General features: G+C 49.2%; 1 protein-coding gene across 1 annotated transcript; it reads left to right on the top strand.

Moving 5' to 3' along the window:
* Positions 1–1,637: 1,637 nt before the first annotated feature.
* Positions 1,638–13,266, top strand: gtf2f1 (general transcription factor IIF, polypeptide 1). The gene is made up of 14 exons (XM_056583232.1): positions 1,638–1,727; positions 1,876–1,943; positions 2,509–2,555; positions 2,713–2,785; positions 3,471–3,664; positions 3,736–3,906; positions 3,992–4,212; positions 4,870–5,029; positions 5,528–5,586; positions 6,655–6,789; positions 6,932–7,005; positions 7,154–7,295; positions 12,291–12,429; positions 12,826–13,266. Exons 2-14 carry the CDS (start codon positions 1,932–1,934, stop codon positions 13,028–13,030), a joined length of 1,632 nt encoding a protein of 543 aa, XP_056439207.1. The 5' UTR covers positions 1,638–1,727; positions 1,876–1,931; the 3' UTR covers positions 13,031–13,266.
* Positions 13,267–23,055: the final 9,789 nt, after the last annotated feature.

The following is a 23,055-nucleotide window of genomic DNA, read 5'->3' as shown; positions in this document are numbered from 1 at the left end:
TAAAAAATTACGCAAGTCTAGAAAAATCGCCCGACGCACGCAAGACGTGAGAAGTCGCGCAAGGGGGGCGCAAGGGCCTCTTGCGCTTGCGCTTACGCTTACGTAACCGAGCATAAACCAGCCTTAAACCAGCCTTTAGGTTGCGCGTGTTGCGCGTGTTGCCAAGCAATTTACCGCCAGAACAGTAGGTGGAGTAATATGTGGAGGAAAGTTTTTCGTTGAAGACGACCTCGAGAATGACGTCTTTGTCTGTGGGAGTCGTTGGTTTGTTTATGTGCCAGATCGTGTTCTCCCCATACACAGTGAATGATGGCAACAGACAAAGGAACAGGGGTGATGAAGTTGTTGATCATTGGGGTTGTATAAATGTGCATATCTCTCTACATTTTAAAACGACATAATGTGTTGGCAGCAAAGTTAACTTCACTTCAGGTTAATGCTTTTGTATATGAGCCTGCCGGGTGATACTCCAGACAGGAAGTAGTAACCAGACCAGCAAACCAATCACAGCCTTGTAGGCTGGGCGGCTCGCGTAAAAGCTTACGTAAAAAATGACGCAAGTCTAGAAAAATCACCCGACGCACGCAAGACGTGAGAAGTCGCGCAAGGGGGGCGCAAGGGCGCGCAAGGGCCTCTTGCGCTTGCGCTTACGCTTACGTAACCGAGCATAAACCAGCCTTGAGAATGTGTTGCGTTCGCTTTGCTTGGTGCGTGTTGCGCTCTGCGCGATGCACTGCGCGGTGCTTTGTGCGTGTTCTGCAGTGCGTGTTGCGCGACGTGTGTTGCTCGTTGCGCGGCTGCGCGTTGCGTGTTGCATTTTCCACAATGCGCTTTGCGCGGTGCGCGGTTCGGGGTACCGGTACCCCGCTGCGCATACCGTCTCCTGGATCCACTTCCTCAGTCTGTCTGCGCCGCGGGGCACCGAGGAGCGCTCTGTTCGCTGTTGGCGTGTCGGTGTCGGTGCCGCTTCTAAAGGCAGTTGGCTGGTGAAGTGAAGCCCGTTCAGACAGAGAGTAGGCCATGTAGTGTTGTTGCTGGAAACTGGTTTGATCAATAAAATGAATAAATGCATTAAATAAAACGTAGCCTATTCTATCATATTGGTTTGAATGGAGCTCATACTTTGGCTTAATGTAGTTAAAATATGATTGAACATTGACCGATCTGAATTATTGTCACACTTTTATAACACTGCAAGGTGATCGTAGTTATTGGTTCGATGTTTCATCAAACAAAAATGAAAAATTGTCTTTTCAAAGTCGCAATTTTGGTTAAACGGAACAGGGTTTGCTTTACTCATGCAGATGAGATCTACAATTTGTGTTTGTTGGTAAAAAAATAGGCTACTTCTCTACTGATTCAAGGTCTTCACATAATTTATCTCAGGCCTACTTCCTCGGATGTGCTTTATTTGAAGGCTGTGAAAAGGCAACATAACAAAATGATGTGTTTCGATAATCATATTCCTCTCATCAGTTAAAATAACTAACAAATTGTGATAAATGCAGAACTATGCAAACAAGTCGAACCTTTCCGCTTGTCGCTAGGAACCTTTCTGCTCCTCTTTAGGAACCTTTCCAGTCCTCTCTGTTCTCCTCCGGACGCTTTTGTCGACGGACAGTAAATAGCAAAGTGCGCATGCTCCGTGCCTGCAGAGCAGATCAACCCGCCAGTTAGGGAGGACAGGAACCAGTGAAGAAACCAGTCCGCCGTGGTGAAACCAGCCGGTAAAGTAACGAGTCGGTGAAATGAGAGGATGATGAGGATCTGGTAGAACCCAATAGAAACACAACTAGAACCTCCAGAGGGGAGGGAGAACATGTAGAAGGAGAGTCTCGCCGCCACATTAAATTATGCTTTGTGTCCTCCCAACAGGACAACGTTGAAGTAAAACGGATGATCGGAGTCTGAGGAGGATTCATCACAGCATCATGACGGCCCTGGTAAATTGAGTCTTTACTCCCGGACCCTGTAGCCTCGGTGTGGATATGTCGTCTCTGCAGCAGTGGATATAAACGGTGATACTGCTCACGGTTCAAGTGATGGAGAGGAGAGGAACAGGTTTTAGGGGTATATGAATTTGGTCAAGTGCTTCTGTGGTATTTCACGGTTCTGCTGAAATGAACCGTTCCTTCAGGGTTGGAGACAAGACCACAACACACACAGACAGACCAACAACAAACACTCCTACAGGGTTCTCTCTGAGGGAGGTCTCCTGGTAGGAAGGTGTGACTCCAGGTGGACCGTGATGGCGTCAACCGGAACCAAACGTAGAGACGGGGGAGAGTAACGCGGGTCGGAATTTTCTAGTTGGGAGCAAAAGGGATTCACCTTTCCCAAAACACTGGCTAATTCTAATAGATCATAGTAATAAATAATACTATGTGTTCAGCTGCTGCAGATATGATAAAAACAAAGGATGAGGGACTGATTTCAGTAATGTGGGTCAACACTTGTCTTGTGGTGTTTGTGTCATCATTCAGTGAGTTTTCCTTTCCTCTTACACAGGGAGGCGGAAGCTCAACGGCTACAGAGTACACAGTCAGAGTCCCCAAGTGAGTGTCTTTCTATAAAGATAGATTGATGGATATTATATGTATCCTCATATATATATATATATATATATATATATATAATATCTCCATTATATATGTAGTGTCAACAGGTTTTCAGTAACTCATGTGTGTTGTGACGTGCGTTTTGTTGCTATAGGAACACCAGTAAGAAGTACAGCATCATGGCGTTCAACGCCGGGGACAAAGTGAACTGCTCCACGTGGACTCAGGTGGGTCCCCCTGGGCGAGGACCAGAGATAACTCACACAACAACCAACCACTTGGTTGTTTACTTTTTCCTATTTCCAAATGCTGTCGTTGATTGAATGAAATCGTTTTTTCATGTGTTTGTTCCCTGTTGACACGGTCCACGTTATGCTGCTGTGTGGCTCAATTTCCCAGAGTGGAGTTCACCTTCAGCTGATAAGAAATAAAGCAACAATATACTATATGGGGGTACATGTAGAGCGCACGGTTGTGTTCTGTGAAGTATTAGTCCATGATATGTTAATAGAAGAGAGCTTCACTTTTTTGAGGTTTAGAGGGGGGGAGGAGGGGGAGTGAGGTAAAGGGGGAGTAGAGGTGGGGAGGAGGAGTGAGGTGGGGTGTGGAGGAAAGATGGGGAGGAGCAGGATTGAGGTAAAGGAGGAGGAGTGAGGTAAAGGAGGGGTAGAGGTGGGTTGAGGAGGAGTGGTGCGGCGGGTGTCCACTGAGAGGGGATCCAGACAGACCTGGCTGGTTGGGGTCCAGACCCGGTGTCTTCCCCCATGGGCTCAGCCCTGGCCCGCGGGGGTCTACAGGGCCTATAAGCTCTAGTGATGTCCAGTGTTCTGTCCCCGATCGGCCCGGAGTCCTCTAGAACGATTAGGTCGGTGCCCCGCCCCTCCTCTCACCCCAGCTGTGCCCCCCCCCCAGGCCCGCATGGAGCGCGACCTGAGCGCCCGCCGCATGTACGGCGAGGAGGAGGCCCCGGACGGCGCCGCAGGGAGTGAGTTCGGCAAGAAGCAGCGCGAGGAGGCGCGCAGGAAGAAGTACGGCATCGTGACGCGGGAGTTCAAGGTGGAGGATCAGCCCTGGATCCTGAAGGTCAACGGCAAGGCCGGCAAGAGGTTAGGGGAGGAGCTTATGTGAGGGGCGTGTCCTCGTTGTTGAGGCGTCGTTAACCGCTGTGCTCTGTCAGGTTCAAAGGTCAGAAGAAGGGCGGCGTGACGGAGAATGCCTCGTACTACATCTTCACCCAGTGCCCCGACGGGGCCTTTGAAGCCTTCCCCGTCCACGGCTGGTACAACTTCGTCCCCCAGTCCAAGCACCGCACGCTGACCGCTGAGGAGGCCGAGGAGGAGTGGGGCCGGTGAGGAGGGGGGGAGGGGAAGGAGGAGGAGGGGGAGGGGAAGGGGAAGGTGGAGCCCCTGGTCTGACGCCTCTGTCTCCCCCAGGAGGAACAAGGTGGTGAACCACTTCAGCATCATGCTGCAGCGCCGGCTGAGGGAGACGGAACGCGGAGGAGGAGGGGACGACGACGACGACGAGGGGGAGAAGGGCGGGAAGGGAGGCAAGAAGAAGAAGAAGAAGAAAGGAGGAGGGGACCTGCGCATCACAGACCTGGAGGAGGACCTGGAGATGAGCACAGACGACAGTGACAGCAGCATGGGCGAAGGTAGAGCGAGAGAGAGAGAGAATACCACTGAGACTGGCACCAAGAGAGAGGGAGAGAGGGAGAGAGAGACTACCACCACAACCATGAGAGAGAGAGAGAGAGAGAGACTAGCACCCTGCACCCTGAGAGAGAGACTGCCATGGGAGAAGGTAGAGAGACGAGTGAGTGAGAGAGAGTAGGTAGAGTCCTGGTCAGTCTCTTTGGGGTTGCTAGCCTAACCCATACTAGTTATTCGACATTAGTGGCCGTCTACCTAATGAGGATTAATAAGACTAGTGTGTGTATTGGATGTGAAGGCCCTCTGAATCAGTGTCTTTCATCCTGCTGAGCAGACTGGCCTCGTTTACCACTGACCAATAGGTCATGCAGATTAAGAACTCATTAGTGCACGATATTCAAAGACTCGCTGGTTTCAAAGCAGCCTTTAAAACCGCTTGCAGGTGTTTCAAGGTGTTTGATGTGTTTTGCTCAAACATTCAGAAGAACAAACCAAAGCCATACCCCTATGGACCCCTGCCTGACAACACAAGAAACAATACCACCTGTTGGTTTAAACCTCTGTTGTTAATCATTATCTCTTTCTCTGTCATCTCTCTCGCTCTTTCTCCCTGCCTCCCCCTCTATCTCTCCCCCCCTCTCTCTGTCTCTCGTCCCCAGAGGGAGAGGGGAAGGCTAAGAAGGACAAGGAGGCCAAAGGAAAACAAGGGATGAAGAAGAAGAAAAAGAAGAAGAAGGGCAGCGACAATGAGGCGGCCGAGGACAGCGATGACGGAGACTACGAAGGGCTGGAGGTCGACTACATGTCTGATGAGAGCAGGTAGGGGGGAGGAAGGGGGGAGACTACGAAGGGCTCGAGGTCGCCTACATGTCTGACGAGAGCAGGTGGGGGGAGGAGGAAGGAAGGAGACTGAGGGCCTGGAGCTGGACTACATATCCGACGAGAGCAGGTGATGGGAATCCATCAGGTGATGTGACGCAGCCCCTCGAGTTTGTCTGAGGGCCGTCACGGACACCTCCTAGTTCCCAGTGGATCCCTCTGGTCGGAGAATGAACAAAAACATAGGATTTCAACGATTTTGTATAAATGGGGGACGTATTTCAGTGATAAAATAACATCATCGCTACGTTGACGATCATAGAAGACCTAATTAGTTTTGGGTTCACTGTCTCTTTTCAGCATGGTACATTATGTTCCACACTCGACGTCCCTTAACCTGCAGTGACCCTCAGCCCAGGGGCTTTGCCTGCCTCAGAGCTCCTGGGTGTAACTCCTCTGTTCCTATCAGGGTTTAACCTCTGTGTTCTCCTCCTGCAGCTCTGAGGAGGAGCCGGAGACCAAGAGCAACCAGAACAAAGGAGAGGGCGTCCCCAAAGGTCAGAGCGGATGACCGCAATGAGTGGATGAACACCAGAATGATTGATGAATACTTGAATGAATGATGAATACTAGGGATGCACCAAATTTTCGGCCGAAATGGCCCAAAAGCGCATTTTCGGTTTTCGGCCGAAATACTTTTATCACCGAAACAACACGGCCGAAACAGAAATTTGTGATGACGCAAACAAAAAGCGCGGCCAGCATACGCTTGTCTGGATAAGCGCCAATATGTCTGCGGTGTGGACGTTTTTCCATGTTTCTGAGAAAGACCCACGTATAGTGATTTGCAAAAATTGCAATGCCTTGATTTTAATGAAGTTAGTACACAGTCATAGCCATAAAAGCAATGGTGATGGTTGTATTATCGAGTATAAACGGTATAAACTTTGAAACTAGATCAACCGCCATCTTCTCCGTCAACTCTCCTCTCACAGTCGTTGACAGCGTCTGGCTGCGCGCCGGGTTTGTTTTCCGGCGCTGCTATGGTTACCGGTCTTGCGTGTTCCAACGCTTTAATAGGTAGCCTATCTAATAGGTTTGTATATATTTTTTTTTAATGAAAAAACACACAAAAAAATAAAACAGTGCAAAGACAAACTGCCAAACTTTTAACCTAATACCGTATACCGCGGCAACCCTAAATGGTACTAATAATTGTCATAATAATTTCTTTCGGTGTTTTCGGCTCATTTTCGGTTTTCAGTTTCGGCCAAGAATTTTCATTTCGGTGCATCCCTAATGAATACCGTAGTGAATGGATGAATACAGGTATGAATGGATGAATACCAGAATGAATGGATGAATCCATCCATGTAAACGCCAGGTGTGGGACGCTGTTATGGTCGAGCTGTTAGGAGACAGTGAGTGCATGTGTCTCTGACATGGGCTGCCCTAGTGCCCTGGTGGGAATCAAACCCTGAACCTGGCAGTGGTCCTGCTCTGACGTGGGACTTGGAGAGGGGAGGCTGTGTTTTAGTAGAATCCACCTGACACCAGGGGCACTGGAGTGGGGGTCCATCCGGAGATGGTGACATGATGATCACTCACCTCCCTCCTCTCGGCAGGCATCGACGAGGCCACGGAGAGCGAGGAGGAGAGCGAGGAGGAGAAACCCAACGAGGAGGAGACGAAGGAGGGAGAGGAGGAGGAGGAGGAGGGTAAAAAGACGCCGGTGCAGATAGAGAAGAAGAAGAAGAAAGGTGAGTCCTCCAGCGGTATGAATGGAACCTGACGTCCTCCCATCCCTGTTCTGTCGCACTGAGCGAGAGGCTGTGTGGTGTGCTGTGTGTCGTGGAGCTCCAGCGATGTTGATGAAGCTAACCATTGTCTCTGCTCCTCCAGACAGCAGCGGGGAGTCGGACAGCTCTGACGACAGCGACATCGAGGGCGAGGCGGCATCTGCTCTGTTCATGGCGGTGAGTCTCTCTGGGGTCTATACCCCCATCCCGAGGGCTTGGGTTCAGACCCCGATGCCCCGAGTCTCCCTGGAGAGCCCGGCTCATTAGCCACCCTTCTGAAATGACAAAAGCCTCTAAATGGGTCCTCCTATGTTCCCCCCCTCAGAAGAAACGCACCCCTCCCAAGCGGGGGGGCGGGCGTGGGTCGGGGGGCAGCTCGCGGGCCTCCAGCCGGCCCGGGACCCCCTCCATCGACACGGCCGCAACCTCCAACACGCTGAGGGCCGCTGCCAGCAAGCTGGAGCAGGGTGGGTCTGTGTGGGTGGTTGGTCTGTGTGTGTTTGTTGTTGGTCTGTCTGTGTGTGTTGTGGTCTTGTCTGTGTGTGTGTTGTTGTTGTTCTGTGGGTGTGTTGTTGGTCTGTCTCTGTGTGTGTGTTGTGGGTCTGTCTCTGTGGGTGTGTTGTTGTTCTGTCTCTCTGTGTGTGTTATTGTTCTGTCTGTGTGTGTGTGTGTCGTTAGTCTGTGTGTGTGTGTGTCGTTAGTCTGTGTGTGTGTGTTGTTAGTCTGTCTGTGTGTGTGTTGTAAGGGCCGTTACATAGTCGACGCGAGCAACGCGCGTAAACGACGCGAGTGACGCGAGCGACGCGCTTCCTTTCATAGTCTACACAGCATACGCGAACGTCGCGGGCAATGCATGACATGCAATACACCACTCACGCCATGGGTGGCAGCAGAGTCACCGGTGTTTTCGCGGGTGACGTTCCAGGTGACGTTCCGATCGAAGTGGCTACGGAAGAAGAGTGATGAAGCGCAGAGATAGGCGGTGGTAATGGTATGTGCGCCCTTTAAATACCACACGAGATCAGGATGGGGAATTTGTTTCTCTGATGCTTCCAATGCGAAGCATGGACGAGGAGAGGCATTTCCAGTATTTTCGGATGTCGGCGCCAAAGTTTGATGATCTCCTTTCGCGAGTCATCCGATATCTTCCCGACTCTCACCAAAACCGGCCCTTGTGAGGGAGCAGCTGGCAGATTATTATTGTCAGATGCTGGCGTGTTTCCCCACCAGTACAATGTGCTACGATTGGGTATGCGCACTGACCAATAAATGTGTATACATTGGTCACTTGGAAACATGACTTTTGATTCATTAGTTATCATGTTACACTAAGGCTGGGGGTAAACGATTATTTATTAAACGATTAATCGGGCGATTATTTTATCGATTAGTCGACTAATCGAATGACTAATTGGACGATTATCTATTTTTCTGTTGCTCGATTAATAAAAACCATAATGTATCTCAAATAAATACCAAAAAATTCTTAAAGAGCCCATGCCATTAAAATCACATTTTTCCTATTGTTTGTTAAATAACATACGTCTGAATAAGTTTGTGAGCTGTGGTAAGTTTGAAATCTATGCAGTTTGTCTGCTGAATGCAATAGGCAATGAAAGGAAAAAGGCAGAAGAAATGAGCCGATCTGGATAAGGTGACACTGTGACGTAGCGTTGTCAAACTATTATTCATGGCCCTGCCCACTTGGTTGGTTCGTAACCACCCACAAGAATTCTGAAAGAGTCGTGATTGAGCTAGTGCTAAATGCTAATACGTGTACGGTAGTTGCTTAGTTCGTAGTAACAGGCTAGTTACAGAATTTTGAATGCAATGGCAGAACGACATCGAAGTACATGAACTGCGACATGCTGCCTGCCGCCGGTTGCCGCGAGGCACCACCGCCGCGAAGCACCACCGCCCGGCAGCGGGCAGCCGGGCGGTGGTGCCTCGCGCCGGCAGCAGGCAGCAGGCAGCGCGCGGTTCTGTCTACTACAGATTGATGTGGAAGAACCAGAGACGTCGGAGAACCCGACGAAGTCCTTTGTGATTCATTATATCGTCTGGACGTGCAGACAGCTTTTGGCCGTGATAATATGTAATATTTGATATAGATATCTATGTATTATATGATATTATTTAGATATAGAGCTCCAGGACTGTAACGCAAGTGTTGTACACTTCCTTGTTATTTGGATAACCGTTCTGCTGTTGGTGTGATGGCGCATAACACGTCGGACTCTCGTCTCTGGTATTTCTACAACGAGACTCGTAGTGGGGGTTATCTCAGCCATGGCCAAGGGATTGTTGACCGCGGTCGTCTCCCGCCGGAGTCTCGCTGCCGATGGACCACCGCCTCGGCTTCAGGAGGCGGTGATTAGCGCTGACCGCTGCCGAGGCGGTGGGAAGCAGGGCTCAAGCGGGATACATTCGCGGCCAACAATCCCCTTCTCATCCATGTCGTGGTTCATGTACTTCAGGGAGTCAAAGCCAAAGTTCCTTTCCCCCAATTCATTCTCAACCATGGCTGCGATAACCCCCACTACGAGTCTCGTTGTAGAAATACCAGAGACGAGAGTCCGACGTGTTATGCGCCATCACACCAACAACAGAACGGTTATCCAAATAACAAGGAAGTGTGCAACACTTGCGTTAGAGTCCTGGGGCTCTACACCTAAATAATATCATATAAAACATAGATATCTATATCAAATAATGCATATTATCACGGCCAAAATCTGTGTGCACCTCCAGACGATATAATGAATCACAAAGGACTTCGTCGGGTTCTCCGACGTCACTTCCACATCAATCTGAAGAAGACGCGGTCGTTTGAGATTCATAATAGCCTATCGTCTGGAGGCTCACACAGCTTTTGGCCGTGATAATATCTATTATATATTATATGATATAGATATCTATGTATAATATGGGTTTCTAAGAGCCATTGCGATACATCCACCGTAAACAGCGCATGGTACCGTGGCTACAAGCTGCTCAGGGCCAGGTGATAATGTATATTATATGATATAGATATCTATGTATAATATTGGTTTCTAAGGGCTATTGCGATACATCCACCGTAAACTGAGCGCATGGTACCGTGGCTACAAGCTGCTCAGGGCCAGGTGATAATATATATTATATTACATAGATATCTATGTATAATATGGGTTTCTACGAGCCGTTGCGATACATCCACCGTAAACAGCGCATGGTACTGTGGCTACAAGCTGCTCAGGGCCACACCCCCACCCCCCTCCTTGACCTGCCTTGACACGCCCACCGTAACCAGAGCGAATGGTACTGTGGCTACAAGCTGCTCAGGGCCACACCCCCACCCCCCTCCTTGACCTGCCTTGACACGCCCACCGAAACAGCGCGTTTGGGGGAAGCTCAATGTGCGACTAGTTCGGAGTGGCTGTAACTCTGCACCACGGCTGAATTTCGGGGACGTCTTTGAATACTGTGTTTGTGGCCCACTAATACCTATATTAAAGCATCCATAAAATAGCATGGCATGGGATCTTTAATGATATACTTTATTTAATACGGAACCCGTAAAGGGACATGAAAAAAATGTGTGCGTATACTCTCTTGCGCTCCGCCTCCAACTACGAGATGGTTAGTTACATCTTTCCTGCTGTCGGCTCCCAGACCGAGGAGCACAGGTGATACGTTCCCTCCAGGGCCGATGCTCTCTCGGGGGCATGACCCTTCACTTTGACCGACAGTGAGTCTGCTTATAGGTCGGAATATGATGGAATGAAGCGGCCACCGATTCTTGACAGGCTGGGTACTTTATTCTTACACACAACCGGACTCGTTCATGACTTCACTAGACTGACACGCACGCTATCGCTCGCTCTCCTCGCTTGTCCACCTACTCGCTGACGACACACACACACACACACACACACACACACACACACACACACACACACACACACACACACACACACACACACACACACACACACACACACACACACACACACACACACACACACTCTGCCAGTGATATGCGCACGATATTTCCCCGTGCTCATGAGATACTTTCTCGTGCGCACAAGATACTTTCTCATGCGCACGAGATACTTTCTCATGCGCACGAGATACTTTCTCGTTTGAGATGCTCCAACATTGCTGTCGTGCTCTTGTGATATGCCAACTCCATTTGGCAAAGAGTGCAAATCACAACACCTTTCCGTTTAGGACTTAACTTGAAGTATTTCCATACCTTTGATGATTTCATGCGCGGACATTTTCCTTTATTGTGACTTTCGTCCATTTCTCTGTCGAAAATCGTCGACGGAGAAATTTGACGTCGACGAATTTTCGACGTCGACACGTCGACGTCATCGACGCGTCGCTGCAGCTCTATGTTACACAAGTTACCTAATTTGGTTTACGTCAAACTCATTAATTCATATCCATATAAAATGTTTATGCAACGAGCTATTGCCTTGACAGATGAATGAATTATTTAAGTGTAGGCCTATAGCCAAAGCTATAGCGCATAATGTCCACAGAAATTATATGGTAGGCAACATTATTAGAGAAAAGGGGTTTATTTATCAAATACAGAAAATAGTCCCACCATACACGCACACATTTTTCATTCACTACACACTCATGAACAGAACATGAACACTTATGTTTCACATAGAACGTGAACACAAAACATTACGTAATTAATTCAAATAGGCTAACACTAAAACAAATAAGGCCAGTAATAGAACGAATATCGGTTGACAAGAAGATCAATAAAATGGCTCACAATCCCGCATCAGCTGTTTGATGTTGCGCATCAAAATAGTACTTTGCCCCTGTGGAAGGGTTCGCATAAATTGGCACAGATAATTAGTAAAAGAGACGTCAAGTAATTCTTATCACGTTCCCGCATCCTCTCATATGTTCTTCTGTAAATATAACCTATAGTGGGAATAATGTAAGATATTTGCAGTATCGCCCCCACCGACAACGCATGGTATTGCATGGATCCGCGCGTCGCGTATCAAAAATTTGGAGGACGCGTTTTGCTACGCGTCGACGCATAATGGCGGCCGAAGCGTAGCGTAGCGTCGCGTCGCATCGCGTCGCGTCGCGTAGCCTTTTGGATGCGTAGCGATGCGTCGACTATGTAAGGGCCCCTGTGTGTGTGTGTGTGTTGTTAGTCTGTCGGTCTGTGTGTGTGTTGTTGGTCTGTCTCTGTGTGTGTTCGTGTGTGTTGTTGGTCTGTGTGTTTGTGTGTTGGATGCGATCTGTCTGCGTTAAGTGTGTGTGTAATGCTTTTTATGTATGTGTGTGAGTGTGCACTGCTGTGTAACTGCATGTCAGTCTAATGGTGTGTGTGTGTGTGTGTGTGTGTGTGTGTGTGTGTGTGTGTGTGTGTGTGTGTGTGTGTGTGTGTGTGTGTGTGTGTGTGTGTGTGTGTGTGTGTGTGTGTGTGTGTGTGTGTGTAGGTAAGAGGCCCCCCGCGGCCCCCTCCACCGACTCCCCGGCTGCCAAGAGGCTGAAGATGGAGCCGGCCGGCCAGAGCCCCGCCCCATCCGGGAAGACCACCCCTCAGCCCCCCTCTGGGAAGTCCACCCCCAGCACCAGGTACACCATCACTACCAGTACCATCACCACTATCACCATCACTACCAGTATCACCATCATCCCTACCAGTATCAACACCACCATCACTACCAGTATCATCACCACCATCACTACCAGTATCATCACCACCATCACTACCAGTATCATCACCACTATCACCACCATCACTGCAAGTATCTCCACCATCAATACCAGTATCACCACCATATTTAGTTTCTCCTCTTCCCTCAAAGCGCTTTGGGAGGCGCAGCAGACAGGCCATGTGGGGGTGGAGGAGGAGATTATAACCCCCCCCCCAATCCCCTTCACAGCGACATGCAGCTGACCGAGGAGGCTGTGCGGCGCAACCTGCTCCTCCTCCTCCTCCTTAATTGCACCCCCTCTCTCCTCCTCCAGTGACGTCCAGCTGACAGAGGAGGCGGTGCGCCGCTACCTGATCCGTAAGCCCATGACCACCAAGGACCTGCTGAAGAAGTTCCAGACCAAGCGGACGGGGTTGAGCAGCGAGCAGACGGTCAACGTGCTCGCCCAGATCCTCAAGCGGCTCAACCCCGAGCGCAAGAACGTCAACGACAAGATGCACTTCTACCTCACCGAGTGAGAGGCTGCTGGTCGCCATAGCAACGCCTGGAGGATGGGAATGATGATGGTGTGAAGTTCACAAGTTAGCATTTAGGTTAGAGAGTGGAAACTTTGTTTTATGTTGTGCTTTTTTTGTTGATGGGTTTGTAATAAAATAATAAACAAAGTAAGGATTTTTCATTTTTTTCGTTTCTGGCAGTTTGTCTACCACCCCTTGCCCACTGCATCCGTCCGTTGACGGATCTCATTGACTTTGCATGGGGCGATCCCGAAATGCAATTTGGGTCTGTCTGCACTGTCTCTTGCGTTCAGAAGTTGAGCAAATTCTTACTTTTCAGGCTGCGACGGATCCGTCAGCCAATCAGATCTTGGCTCTGTCTGCCAATACCACTCACCCTTCCGTCAGACACTGATCTACTGCATGGAGAAACCAACGTGATGATTTTGAATTTCGCAATCTCTCTAATTGACTAATAATTAGCTGTGATTAGAGTTGTGTTTGTTAGTGTTGTGGTGAGGTGTGTTGCAGTGGGTCGGGCCGGCCCCCCGACTAGACTAGTCTGCACACACCCCCTCTGACCTGGACCACATGACCTCTTCCACGGTGACAATAACCGAGCCCCGCCCATAGCATCCACTTTGCCCACTGTGACTTTCACACGTCCTGCCATGCGTGTGTGTCTGGTTCGTGTGGGTCTGGTGTGTGTGTGAGATGCATAACAATCTGATCCCTCACTGTGGGGGGGGGGTTATAAGTTATCTACTCTGTCTCTCACACACACACATACACACACACACAGGTATGTGTGCAGATACACAATACTAGCACAACATGTTTCACACAAAAACAAACGGGGAGGGAACAGGAAGGTGGGGGTGGGGGTGGGGGGAGGGAGTGAGAATACGGGGAGAAGGGTCGAGGGGAGTGAGGGGGGAGAAGGGTTGGGGAGGGAGGGGGGGAGTGCCTGTAGGGCAGGTCACTGTCAGGCTGGGCTCGGAGCTGTCAGGTTATTCTACGCTCTGCTGAGAAACCAACACAAAGTTCCTCTGCGCCTCGCTTGGACACGCACACACTAACACACACAAAAACACACACACTCCTAATTCCCCGGGGTCCACTGCATGCCACACAGCCCGCCTGTCCTACACACACGTCATGTGCAGACACACACAACGCCTTGAGGTCTGTTGAATGCCATGCATGCTTTGTCACTTACACACTTATACACACACACACTGTGGCATCCACAACACACACACACAGACACACACACACTACGCAGTCACCATAAACACGCACTCTATATAATGAACTTCAGGTTGCCTCATTTTAATGCAATGTTTGCCAATATCAAGATAGCAGCTGGATTACCGTAAATAAAGGGATCGGGGTGAACTCTGAAAACAGTCAGTCTATTGCATCTATTGCAATTTGTTCCTCGAGTATGGTTTATTGATAGTATGAATCATTTATTGGCATAAAAATGCTCTTACTGTTTGCTTATTAATGTTTGGCCATAGCTTTGTTTAGATAGTTGGTGGAGTTACAAACCCTAATGTGTTGTTTTTCTACAACTTTGCTGTAGAAAGCTCAGGCGATGCAGGTTTCGGAGTGCGCTGCTGTGATGCTGAGAGGCCAGCTGGAGGAGGAGGAGAGATCAATTATGTAAAAGTCGTTCACAAACAAACCTAAACAGCTATTGCCGTAGATTATGGTTTTACTGTAAAGAAAACCGTGAATCAGGAGTCGTGTTTCTGATCTGAAATCAGAAGGCAAACATAGATGGTGTCTGCGTGTATAGAGCAGAGTTGTGTTACCTTTTAGCTCGCTTTGAGTAGCTCATGGGATTTGAGGGTCGCAATCTGCTACATGCCACCTAAATGATTTTAACTTGGCTTCTCCATACCAGGACACAGGGTTGGTGGTGGTTATGGTGGTAGTGGTGGTTAGGTTGGTGTGGTGGAGGGGCTGGGGCTGATGATGGCGGTGATGGTGGTGGTGGCAGTGGTGGTAGTGGTGTTATGGTGGTGGGGCTGGTGGTGTTGAAGCCGGTTTATTGTATGGTTTGAAGACCATGATACATGACGATGTATCATGACGCTCCATGCTGAGGCCACGTTTATACGTAGCAGGGTATTTACGTTTTCCAAAATAACATTGTGCAGACAACATCGTTTTCAAAAAAGTTGTCATCTACAGCAAAACGCATAAATACGCCATTATAACTATGCCAAACCTATGGGCGGCAGTGTAGGGAGAAGGATAAAGCCATGAAAGCCAATCAGAATCCTCAGAATCAACAACAACGAATAACACAAGGGTCTTCCTGTAACAAACAAACTGTAAACATAGGGCGCTCATATGACGTTAAGCATTTCCTGGCGCATAATGTGACGCTTCAGAACCTAAAACCCTGTTTCTCCCCGTTGACACGACAACACATAACCGGCGTTTTCAGAAATCTCCACTTCGGCCGGAGTTTTTTTTTAAATGATCGTTTTCTGTGATAAAAACAGCGTTTTCGTGTAAATGAGAGGCCAAACCGCGTGGAAATATCTGCGTTTTCCCTTCGTGTAAACGGGGCCTGAGTGTGTGTGGTGATGGCTGGTTTCACCTGTACACACTGATTAATTGATAGCCAACAGGTGGGGAGCCTCACCCAGCACCAGAGTCTATTCCTTCTGAACCTCAAACCAGCCATCATCCACACACTACACAGTGTCACCCCTTCTCTGCAATTCAGCTGTCCTCACATGGATGGAGGGAGATGTTTCCCTGAAGGCCAGTTCTGCATCGCTGCCAGTACAACAGACTCCCTGTGTCTGTGGAGGGCAGTTATGCACTGAGCAGCAGTTACTAAGACACACATGTGAACACGTGCAGCGGGGAGAGATGATACAGAACGGGCCTCAGTAGAAATAGTGGAAGCCTACAACATATAGATGTTCCATAACAGAAGGAGGTCGCTTTTTGTCCGTCTGGATGATAATTCTTCAAAAGTACATAATCTTTCCATACCTCACATGTGTATCTTTGTGTGTGTGCCTTATATGTTTAAAATATCTGCTTTCTGTAGGGAGCGGTTATCAACTGAGACAATGCACTCATAGAAACACTTACTTTGTACGCCCAAAAATGAATGACGAAGACTGAGAGAGAAAAAAGGAGAGACACTAAACAAAATGGATGACAGGTGAACAGATTGCTGAGGTGAAGAAGGTGAATAACAGGCAGAGCTGATGGCTGTAGCAGAGATGGTGGACAGAGGGAGACATTCACCTACCAGTAAAACACCTCAGTAGTACCTCGGCTAACTGCAGGGAGCTGCTCTGAGCTTGGCTGGTCCAGGTTTGATGGTGGAACATTGAAAGTGATCGTACATTCAAGTGTTTTAGCCTCCATACCTCTTCTCAACTCTACTCATCCTCTACTATTCACTCAATGGTGGATTCAGTGCAAACATTAGTTAAGGCATGCGTGTGTGTGGTGAGTGTGTGCGGTGTGATGTTTGCTTGTGGTGCATGCTTGTTGTGCATGTGTGTGTTGCATCCATGTGGTGCTTGTGTGTAGTGCATGCATGTGGAGTGTGTGTGTGTCTGTGTGTGTGTGTGTGTGTGTGTGTGTGTGTGTGTGTGTGTGTGTGTGTGTGTGTGTGTGTGTGTGTGTGTGTGTGTGTGTGTGTGTGTGTGTGTGTGTGTGTGTGTCCTAGCAGGGGCCAACTGACTGTCAGTGTGATCACACACTCGCGTGTTCCTGTGAAACATGCTGTTCGCTGCGCTCCACGGCCCCCAGCCGTCACATGCTAGCAGGACCCTCCCTCCTCCCCTCCTCCCCTCCTCTCCTCCCCTCCTGCCCTCCTCTCCTCCCCTCCACCCCTCCTCTCCTCCCCTCCTCCCTCTCTCTTCTCCCCTCCCCTCCTCTCCTATCTCCTCTCCTCCTTGTCAATCACTCCCTCATTTACTTTCACTCAGTGTTTCCTCCTCTCCGTGTTTCTTTCTCTCTTGCTATCTAACGATTGCCTGAAGGTCTCCATTTCCTCTTCCTGTTTCCGTCTCTCTCTCTCCCTCTTTATGTCTCCCTGTCTTTCTTTGTTATTCTATCCCCTTGTTATTTCGTCCTTGTGTTCTTCCATTCCTTCTGAAAGGAGTCTCTCTCTGTTTCTCCTCATTGCTCTCTCTCTCTCTCTCCCTGTCTATGTCTCTCTTTGTGTGTGGAGTCGTGTTGCCTCCTGGCCTGTGTTCCCCCATCTCCACTCAAACACCTTCACACCTTCTATTGACTTTCTGTACACCGCTCTCCCCCTGTCCTCTCTCATCTCCGTCACCGCCACCACTCCTCACTCTGTGTGTCTCTCTCTCCATCTCTCTCTCTGTCTGTCTCTCTCTCCCTCTCTCTGTGTGTCTCTCTCTCCCCCTCTCTCTGTGAGTCTCTCTCGCTCTGTCTCTCTCTCTCTCTCTCTCTCTCTCTCTCTCTCTCTCTCTCTCTCTCTCTCTCTCTCTCTCTCTCTCTCTCTCTCCCTCTCTCTGTCTGTCTGTCTCTCTCTCTGTGTGTGTCTCTCTCCCTCTCTCTCTCTCCCTCTCTCTGTGTGTCTCTCCCTGTGTGTGTCTCTCTCTCTCTCCCTCTCTCTGTCTGTCTGTCTCTCTCTCTGTGTGTGTCTCTCTCCCTCTCTCTCCCTCCCTCTCTCTGTGTGTCTGTCTCTCTCTCTCTGGGTGTGTCTCTCTCTCCCTATCTCTCTCTCCCTCTCTCTGTGTGTCTCTCCCTGTGTGTGTGTGTCTCTTTCTCCCCTCCCTCTCTCTCTCTCTCTCTCTCTCTCTCTCTCTGTGTGTGTGTCTCTCTCTCTCTCTCTCTCTCTCTCTCTCTCTCTCTCTCTCTCTCTCTCTCTCTCTCTCTCTCTCTCTCTCTCTCTCTCTCTCTCTCTCTCTCTCTGTGTGTCTCTCTCTCTCTCTCTCTCTCTTTCTCTCTCTCTGTGTATCTCTCCCCCTCTCTCTCTCTCTCTCTCTCTCTCTCTCTCTCTCTCTCTCTCTCTCTCTCTCTCTCTCTCTCTCTCTCTCTCTCTCTCTCTGTGTGTCTATCTCTCCCTCTCTCTCCCATGGGGTCGTGTTGGACGGACAAATAGAGCTCCTGGTTGGTGTGGTCAGAGCTCCTGGTGGATGTGGTCAGAGCCCCTGATGGGTGTGGTCAGAGCTCCTGGTGGGAGTGGTCAGAGCCCCTGGTGGGTGTGGTCAGAGCTCTTCGTGGGTGTGGTCAGGGATCCTGGTGGGTGTGGTCAGGGCTCCTGGGGGGGGTGGTCAGGGCTCCTGGGGGGTGTGCTCAGGGCTCCTGGTGGGCATGGTAAGGGCTCCTGATGGTTGTGGTCAGTGGTCCTGGTGGGTGTGGTCAGGGCCCCTGGTGGGTGTGGTCAGGGCTCCTGGTGGGTGTGGTCAGGGCTCCTGGGGGGGGTGCTCAGGGCTCCTGGTGGGCGTGGTCTGTACTTCAGTACCAGGAGTGGCAGCTGTAATAGAAACACAAGGTGTTGGTGAAGGCCACAGACATTCCTTTAATTTAATAACATTTCATGGAATTCAATTCATTTAAATTGTGTTCTATATTTTTTTTTCATTTGTCGACATATTGCACATGGGACTAATGGAAAGGAATTAATTTCCATAGAGATCAATGGAATTAAACTGAACCACACTTCCCCCTGAAGGGGACAAATGGAGATTCTCTTCCCCATGTAAATCCTCCAAGAACAAGAAGTTAATGTAGGCCAACGGCTGAGACAGAGCGCGCACCAGTAGACAGAAAGCAGGTGTAGACAGGAAGCTTGTGTAAACAGGAAGCAGGTGTAACAGGAAGCACAAGTAAACAGGAAGTGTGTGTAAACAAGAAGCGAGTGTAAACAGGAAGCAGTTGGAATCACGCAGTGCATTCTAGATTCCTTGTTGACTGCAATATGTCAGTTTGGTGTCAAGTCCTAAATCTCCTCCCCAGCGTAGCAAGGAACCACTTCCACCCTAATCTACAGACATCGACCCCCACCTCCACCCATATTTACAGCCACCGACCCCCACCTCCGATCTAACCTACAGCCATCAACCCCCACCTCCACCCTAACCTACAGCCATCGACCCCCACCTCCACCCTAATTTACAGCCATCGGCCCCCACATCCACCCTAACCTACAGCCATCGACCCCCACCTCCACCCTAATCTACAGCCATCGACCCCCACATAAACCCTAACCTTCAGTGACCGCCCTCCCCCGGCCCAGGGGGTGGCAGCTCCACCACCTGGGCCAATCACAGACCTCCATCTCCCGCCCCAGACGGTGTGATGGGGCAGTTGACGGGGAGCCAGTGGCGGCGTGCCAGACCTCCTCGTGGAGGGGCTGCTGACCCACTTCCCAGCGGACGAACTTGGCTGAGCACGTTGTTGTGCTCTCTCTCCTGCTCTCATACCTGAGGATGATGATGATGAAGCTCTCACAGACGTCCGAGAGCCAGCGGAGCTCCGACCTGATTACCCAAAGTCAGTCTGTCTGTCTGTCAGGACACTGGGGCCCAGAGTCAGTCCGTCTGTCAGGACACTGGGGCCCAGAGTCAGTCTGTCTGTCAGGACACTTGGGCCCAGAGTCAGTCTGTCTGTCAGGACACTGGGGCCCAGAGTCAGTCTGTCTGTCAGGACACTGGGGGCCAGAGTCAGTCTGTCTGTCAGGACACTGGGGCCCAGAGTCAGTCTGTCGGTCAGGACACTGGGGGCCAGAGTCAGTCTGTCTGTCAGGACACTGGGGGCCCACAGTGAGTCAGTCAGTCTGTCAGGACATGGTGGGCCGGGGTCTCACTGTCAGAGGCGGGGGGATTTAACACTGAAGGGGAGAGAGGGAGGAGAGGGGGAGAGGACTGGAGAGGAGAGGAGAGGGGAAGAAAGGATGGAAACTAAACAGGGTGAAGAAGAGGAGGAGTGAGAGCTGTACTCTCCATTGTCTCGTGACATGATCTCATTTGGCCCCTGTGCTTCAGTCCTTCCCTCTTAAACAACCTCCTGAAAATGTGGCCCCTCTAAAGGGCTCCTGGTGTGTAAAGGGGGGGAGGGGTCCGGCCCTTAGCCTCTAATTGACTGACTGATGGGCTGCATTCCTGCTGGGCTCCGGGAAAAAGCGTCTAGTCAGCAGATATCCTCGCCCGGGTCCCGGCGCGCTCCAAACCTCCATTATTCACAGCTTATGAATAAGGCACTTCACTGCGAGCGTAGGGCTGGTATTTCTGTACGCGGGACCCTTAAATTAGTCATCAGTAGCTCACAATGGGGGAAAACACACACTCTGCATACCTGCTCTCTGTAGCAACAGCAGAGCGCGGAATCTAGTGAGTGTTAAGATCAACACGGAGGGTTGATCACACACACACACACATCGCTGTTTGTGTGTGTGTGTGTGTGTGTGTGTGTGTGTGTGTGTGTGTGTGTGTGTGTGTGTGTGTGTGTGTGTGTGTGTGTGTGTAAGTAAGTATGTGTGAGTTTGTGTGTGTGCTTGAGTTTGGTATTTTGTATGTGTGTGTATATGTGTGTGTGAGTATGTGTGAGTTTGCATGTTTGCGTTTATTTGTTTGTGTGTGTGTCTTTGTGTTTGTTGCCTGAGTATGTGTGTCTTTCTGTATGCATGTGTCTGTGTGTGTGCGTATGAGTGCGTGTGTGTGTGCATATTATGTGTAATAGAGTGGTTGCGATGGTTAATTGATAAGAAATCTCAGCACAGGGGGGTTGGGGGGATGTTAAGCTGATGAAGACGTCGAGCCGCGGTTGGAGGATATGTTTTAATAATAACGTGAATCACCAATCCAAGAACAAAACAGGGACACAATCCTGCCTCGTCTCTCCCCGTCTGCAGAAGGTCTCCGCTCATTGCTGTCAGTGTGATGACTGGGCGTGACAAGGGGTTTCTCTATGACACACCGACCACACCAATGACCCGATACTGTCATTGGTCATTGAAATAGATAGTCGATGAGAGTAAATTTCTAAAAGCGATCTAACGAATCCATCGGTAGCGGCGTTTCAGCACCATGGAGAGCGCATTCATGTGAAATAGCAACCCGGTATCACGCCAAGGCGTAAAATAGATACATCTGTCCACATCGCAAGGCGTGTTCAGGGTCACGCTTTGCCTGACCAAAGCGTCACCCTGAACACGCGTCCTTCTCCATTCGAAATGAATGGGGGAATAGCACCAACAGGGGGCGATACGTTCTCCTAGCATTTGGTGAAATTGTTACGTAGCCATATTAATCGTTATTATCTGAATGGGAAATGCAATATTTTAGGACAGATACACCATTAAACGTGTTTCTAATGACATTTCTAGCGAGAAATGTACATTTTCCTTGCATAATCTTCAGTCAGTGAATGTGTATGATCTTTATTAATCTTTATTATCTGAAAGGGAAATGCAATATTTTAGGACCGATTCACCGTTAAACGTGTTTCTAATAACATTTCTAGCGAGAAATATACTTTTTACTTGCATAATCTTCGGTCAGTGATTGTGTCTGATCTTTAGTTTTATAGTTATTAGGAAGATTTAATCGGCTCGCTCGCATGTTTCAACGACGTCAGGTTGCTAGGGACACTGCTTTCGCTAAACTAGCAGCTCACGTGTTTCCTGCGTTTGTGTTATTAAACCGTTACTTTATGTAACTTTTAATGATATTGTAATAACCACAGGCGAGGTATTGAGCGAAGTAAGCTTGATGGCAGGTTTATTGGATTCCACAATCGGACAGGCAGGCACAGCTCCACCGGAAAACTACAACAACCAAAACTCCCGCCCGGAAGGAAACCCCCGGAACCCCCTCTCAGAAGGCCCGCCCCTTCCTCCCAAAGCCTGTGACGCTACAATATCATCTTGTTAGAAACACGTTTATCTGAGAGCCAACCCAGTCGCCAAAAGCATACGTTGACAGTGTACGTTTTTGTGAACACTGAATTACGTCGCATTTCAACATAAAATAGCGTGTTAAGCACACGTACACACACACACACACACGCACACGCACACGCACACACACAATGCATTTCGCTGCTAAAACAACAACTTGGGCTGCTTCTAGGACATTTTGGGTGGATTTTGAACGGTATGTGGGCAGGACGTTTTTTGCAGGCAGGACCTGGCAACCCTGCGCTGTTGCCCGAGGTGCAGAAATGCTCCGGAACAGATCTGGATCCACCATGGCCAAAATAATTGTCTGCCCCCCCTTAAATAAATACTATGGCAGAATAAAGAATAGATTCATGCATTATCATTCAACTTGAACATGTGTTTTTACAGTATCGAGTGGTGGAGGGATGACGTATGTTGGCCAACCCGGAAGTGAGCGTCGACCTGGGTTTCCCTTGACAAAAAGCCAACGGGTTTTTCCATTGGATTTTGGATTATTGCAGAAGAATTTGCATCTTTGAAGCACCTCCACAAAAACTGAAAATAAATAAATAAATAAAAATAACTGTGCTCCAAAGAACAAAATGTAAACCAATGCATTCTGAATGGGAGTGTTTCTCCGATTTTTCCATGCTACACAGCACGAAATGCAAACCCATGCAAATAAAGACTTCATGGTCATAATAATTTAAATATCATTATTCTCCTCAGTGTGTAGGGTGTTATTCTATTTTTTCAACGGGGCTGCATCCAGTCACTTGACCGTCATGGTTGCTATGGTGGTTGCTATCGACCAGCCCCTCTAATCCTTACATGGCTCTAAAAACCAAGCCGTAAATTGTGTTGTATTTGTCGTAAACTAGGGTCCGATGGTTAAAAAATAGACAGATATTCCAAGGTATCCTTAAAAGGCAGCTTGGATGTTTTTATTTTCTGCAGTTTAGACTTCTTCTATAACCTATTTTTGAAAGCAAAACACCAAGCTCATTGATTTAACGAGGCAGGGTTATTTGAAACAATTTATTGAATAAATATTTATGAGAGGTCATTCCTTCTCCTGAGTTTGCTTCCTATTTATGTCTAGTGTACAACCCTACTGTCCACAAGCATCACCCCCCCCTCCCCATAT

This window comes from Gadus chalcogrammus, chromosome 2 (genome assembly GCF_026213295.1).
Source record: "Gadus chalcogrammus isolate NIFS_2021 chromosome 2, NIFS_Gcha_1.0, whole genome shotgun sequence".
Lineage (NCBI taxonomy): Eukaryota > Metazoa > Chordata > Actinopteri > Gadiformes > Gadidae > Gadus > Gadus chalcogrammus.
Note: the sequence above shows the minus strand (reverse complement) of the source record. Positions and strands in the feature narration are given on the sequence as shown.